The sequence below is a fragment of the Oncorhynchus tshawytscha genome, unplaced genomic scaffold (genome assembly GCF_018296145.1).
Source record: "Oncorhynchus tshawytscha isolate Ot180627B unplaced genomic scaffold, Otsh_v2.0 Un_scaffold_2711_pilon_pilon, whole genome shotgun sequence".
Lineage (NCBI taxonomy): Eukaryota > Metazoa > Chordata > Actinopteri > Salmoniformes > Salmonidae > Oncorhynchus > Oncorhynchus tshawytscha.
Window position 1 is genome coordinate 65,001 of NW_024609716.1, and position 5,000 is coordinate 70,000.

At 51.1% G+C, this 5,000-nt stretch overlaps 1 protein-coding gene across 2 annotated transcripts in view; it reads right to left on the minus strand.

Annotated features, from left to right (window-relative positions):
* Nucleotides 1-5,000, minus strand: part of clcn7 (chloride channel 7) — a 56,596-nt gene that overhangs the window by 22,350 nt on the left and 29,246 nt on the right. For both annotated transcript variants that reach the window (XM_042317194.1, XM_042317195.1), the window contains exons 13-14: nucleotides 4,057-4,111; nucleotides 349-409 (exon numbers count right to left, since the gene is read on the minus strand). In XM_042317194.1, coding sequence (XP_042173128.1) covers nucleotides 349-409; nucleotides 4,057-4,111 — 116 coding nt within the window. The remainder of the gene's footprint in view (nucleotides 1-348; nucleotides 410-4,056; nucleotides 4,112-5,000) is intronic.

The following is a 5,000-nucleotide window of genomic DNA, read 5'->3' on the forward strand; positions in this document are numbered from 1 at the left end:
TCCTGAATAGTCAACCAGTAACCTGATCCTGAATAGAGTCAACCAGTAACCTGATCCTGAATATAGCCAACCAGTAACCTGATACTTAATATAGTCAGCCAGTAGTTGAGGATATTGAACCTGATCCTGAATATAGTCAGCCAGTAGTTGAGGATATTGAACCTGATCCTGAATATAGTCAGCCAGTAGTTGAGGATATTGAACCTGATCCTGAATATAGTCAGCCAGTAGTTGAGGATATTGAACAGTTACCTGATCCTGAATATAGTCAGCCAGTAGTTGAGGATATTGAACAGTTACCTGATCCTGAATATAGTCAGCCAGTAGTTGAGGATATTGAACAGTTACCTGATCCTGAATATAGTCAGCCAGTAGTTGAGGGTATTGAACAGGGCTCCCAGCAATCCACCTGTTTTAGATGGACATATAGAAAGACATAAATCAATATTAACATGTCCATGTTGGTTATTTAGCAGACACTCTTATCCATAGAGACGTAGGCCCAATCCCAAATGGACCCCTAAACCCTGTGCACTTGGTGGAGATCTGAGAGGATTTGATTGGTAGAAGAAATATGGTGAAACAATTCACCTAGCCTATCAGAAGGCAAGATGGAGTCATAACCATGTTTCTTACACTAGTGCATAGAGGTGTAGGGTCTAGGGGTCCATTTGGGATTGGGCCTCCACTAGTGCATAGGGGTGTAGGGTCTAGGGGTCCATGTGGAACTGGGCCTCCCTAGTGCATTAGTAGGGGCATTGATTGGGCCTCCATGGTGTAGGGGTCACCATGTGGGTCCATTGGGCCTCCACTAGTGCATAGGGGTGTAGGGTAGGGGTATTGGGGGTCTAGGGGTGTAGGGGGGTCCATGTGGAACTGGGCCTCCACTAGTGCATTGGGGTGTAGGGGTCCATGTGGGATTGGGCCTCCACTAGTGCATAGGGGTGTAGGGCTTAGGGGTCCATTTGGGATTGGGCCTCCACTAGTGAATAGGGGTGTAGGGTCTAGGGGTCCATGTGGAACTGGGCCTCCACTAGTGCATAGGGGTGTAGGGGTCCATGTGGGATTGGGCCTCCACTAGTGCATAGGGGTGTAGGGTTTAGGGGTCCATGTGGAACTGGGCCTCCACTAGTGCATAGGGGTGTAGGGTCTAGGGGTCCATTTGGTACTGGGCCTCCATTAGTGCACAGGGGTGTAGGGCTAGGGGTCCATGTGGAACTGGGCCTCCACTAGTGCATAGGGGTCTAGGGGGGTCCATTTGGAATTGGGCCTCCACTAGTGCATAGGGGTGTAGGGTCTACTGGGGGGTCCATGTGGAACTGGGCCTCCACTAGTGCATAGGGGTGTAGGGTCTAGGGGTCCATGTGGAACTGGGCCTCCACTAGTGCATAGGGGTGTAGGGTCTGGGGTCCATGTGGAACTGGGCCTCCACTAGTGCATAGGGGTGTAGGGTCTAGGGGTCCATGTGGAACTGGGCCTCCACTAGTGCATAGGGGGGGTGTAGGGTCTAGGGGTCCATGTGGAACTGGGCCTCCACTAGTGCATAGGGGTGTAGGGTCTAGGGGTCCATGTGGAACTGGGCCTCCACTAGGGTGCATACTGGGGTGTAGGGTCTAGGGGTCCATGTGGAACTGGGCCTCCACTAGTGCATAGGGGTGTACTAGGGGTCCTGGGCCTCCACTAGTGCATAGGGGTCCATGTAGGGTGCATAGGGTGTAGGGTCTAGGGGTCCATTTGGAACTGGGCCTCCACTAGTGCATAGGGGTGTAGGGTCTAGGGGTCCATTTGGAACTGGGCCTCCACTAGTGCATAGGGGTGTAGGGTCTAGGGGTCCATTTGGAACTGGGCCTCCACTAGTGCATAGGGGGTAGGGTCTAGGGTCCTACTGGGGTCCATTTAGGGGTCCATTGGAACTGGGCCTCCACTAGTGCAGGGAGTAGGGTCTAGGGGTCCTACTGGGGTCCATTTGGGAGGGTCTGGGTCCCTCCACTAGTGCATAGGGGTGTAGGGTCTAGGGGTCCATTTGGAACTGGGCCTCCACTAGTGCATAGGGGTGTAGGGTCTAGGGGTCCATTGGGACTGGGTAGTGCATAGGGGTGTAGGGTCTAGGGGTCCATTTGGGATTGGGCCTCCACTAGTGCATAGGGAGTAGGGGGTCCATTTGTAGGGTCTAGGGGTCCATTTGGAACTGGGCCTCCACTAGTGCATAGGGGTGTAGGGTCTAGGGGTCCATTTGACTGGGGCATAACTGGGTCCCTCCACTAGTGCATAGGGGTGTAGGGTCTAGGGGTCCATTTGTGGAACTGGGCCTCCACTAGTGCATAGGGGTGTAGGGTCTAGGGGTCCATTTGGGGTCCATTTGGGTAGGGTCTGGGCCTGGGCCTCCACTAGTGTGCATACTGGGGGGTGTAGGGTCTAGGGGTCCATTTGGAACTGGGCCTCCACTAGTGCATAGGGGTGTAGGGTCTAGGGGTCCATTTGGAACTGGGCCTCCACTAGTGCATAGGGGGGGGTAGGGGTCCATTTGTGGAACTGGGGTCTAGGGGGGGTCCAGGGGTCCATTTGGAACTGGGTCCATGCATGGAAGGGGTCCTGGGCCTCCACTAGTGCATAGGGGTGTAGGGTCTAGGGGTCCATTTGGAACTGGGCCTCCACTAGTGCATAGGGGTGTAGGGTCTAGGGGTCCATGTGGAACTGGGCCTCCACTAGTGCATAGGGGGGTGTAGGGTCTAGGGGTCCATTTGGAACTGGGCCTCCACTAGTGCATAGGGGTGTAGGGTCTAGGGGTCCATTTGGAACTGGGTCCATTGCATAGGGGGAACTGGGCCTCCACTAGTGCATAGGGGTGTAGGGTCTAGGGGTCCATTTGGAACTGGGTCCATTTAGGGGTCCATTTGGAACTGGGCCTCCACTAGTGCATAGTGGGGTGTAGGGTCTAGGGGTCCATGTGGAACTGGGCCTCCACTAGTGCATAGGGGTGTAGGGTCTAGGGGTCCATGTGGAACTGGGAACTGGGCCTCCACTGGTGCATAGGGGTGTAGGGTCTAGGGGTCCATTTGGAACTGGGCCTCCACTAGTGCATAGGGGTGTAGGGTCTAGGGGTCCATGTGGAACTGGGCCTCCACTAGTGCATAGGGGTGTAGGGTCTAGGGGTCCATTTGGAACTGGGCCTCCACTAGTGCATAGGGGTGTAGGGTCTAGGGGTCCATTTGGAACTGGGCCTCCACTAGTGCATAGGGGTGTAGGGTCTAGGGGTCCATTTGGAACTGGGCCTCCACTAGTGCATAGGGGTGTAGGGTCTAGGGGTCCATTGGAACTGGGCCTCAACTCAGTGTAGTCTAGGGGTCCATGTACTGGGTAGTGCATTCATCAGGTAGCTAAGACAACCAACTATGGTAACTAAGGTAGCTAAGACAACCACCTAGGGGTCCATTTGAGTAACTCAGGTAGCTAAGACAACCACCTATATGAGTAACTCAGGTAGCTAAGACAACCTCCTATATGAGTAACTCAGGTAGCTAAGACAACCACATACATGAGTAACTCAGGTAGCTATGACAACCACCTATATGAGTAACTCAGGTAGCTAAGACAACCACATGTATGAGTAACTCAGGTAGCTAAGACAACCACATACATGAATAAGTAAGGTAGCTAAGACAACCACCTATATGAGTAACTCAGGTAGCTATGACAGCCACATACATGAGTAAGTAAGGTAGCTATGACAACCACCTATATGAGTAACTCAGGTAGCTATGACAACCACATACATTAGTAAGTAAGGTAGCTATGACAACCACATACATGAGTAAGTAAGGTAGCTATGACAACCACCTATATAAGTAAGGTAGCTATGACAACCACCTACATGAGTAAGGTAGCTATGACAACCACCTATATAAGTAAGGTAGCTATGACAACCACCTATATGAGTAACACAAGCCTCTGCCTTTTTCATGTCACTTGTGTGAAGGTCAGACTAACCCGACTGTAGAGGGAGGACCAACACGGGTCCTGTGAGACAACACAACTAGATGAGCAGTGGGCTCTTACCTGCAGCTCCCATTACAATGAACAAGGGAATCTCATAGAGGTTGTAGGCCACACTCTGTAGACAGAGAGATAAAACAGGGTTTAGGACTAGACACTCTGTAGACAGAGAGATAACACAGGGTTTAGGACTAGACACTGTAGACAGAGAGATAACACAGGGTTTAGGACTAGACACACTGTAGACAGAGAGATAACACAGGGTTTAGGACTAGACACACTCTGTAGACAGAGAGATAACACAGGGTTTAGGACTAGACACTCTGTAGACAGAGAGATAAAACAGGGTTTAGGACTAGACACTCTGTAGACAGAGAGATAAAACAGGGTTTAGGACTAGACACTCTGTAGACAGAGATAAAACAGGGTTTAGGACTAGACACTCTGTAGACAGAGAGATAGCGCAGGGTTTAGGACTAGACACTCTGTAGACAGAGAGATAGCGCAGGGTTTAGGACTAGACACTCTGTAGACAGAGAGATAGCGCAGGGTTTAGGACTAGACACTCTGTAGACAGAGAGATAAAACAGGGTTTAGGACTAGACACTCTGTAGACAGAGAGATAGCGCAGGGTTTAGGACTAGACACTCTGTAGACAGAGAGATAAAACAGGGTTTAGGACTAGACACTCTGTAGACAGAGAGATAACACAGGCTTTAGGACTAGACACTGTAGACAGAGAGATAACACAGGGTTTAGGACTAGACACACTGTAGACAGAGAGATAACACAGGGTTTAGGACTAGACACACTCTGTAGACAGAGAGATAACACAGGGTTTAGGACTAGACACTCTAGACAGAGAGATAGCGCAGGGTTTAGGACTAGACACTCTGTAGACAGAGAGATAACACAGGATTTAGGACTAGACACTCTCTGTAGACAGAGAGATAGCGCAGGGTTTAGGACTAGACACACTCTGTAGACAGAGAGACAACACAGGGTTT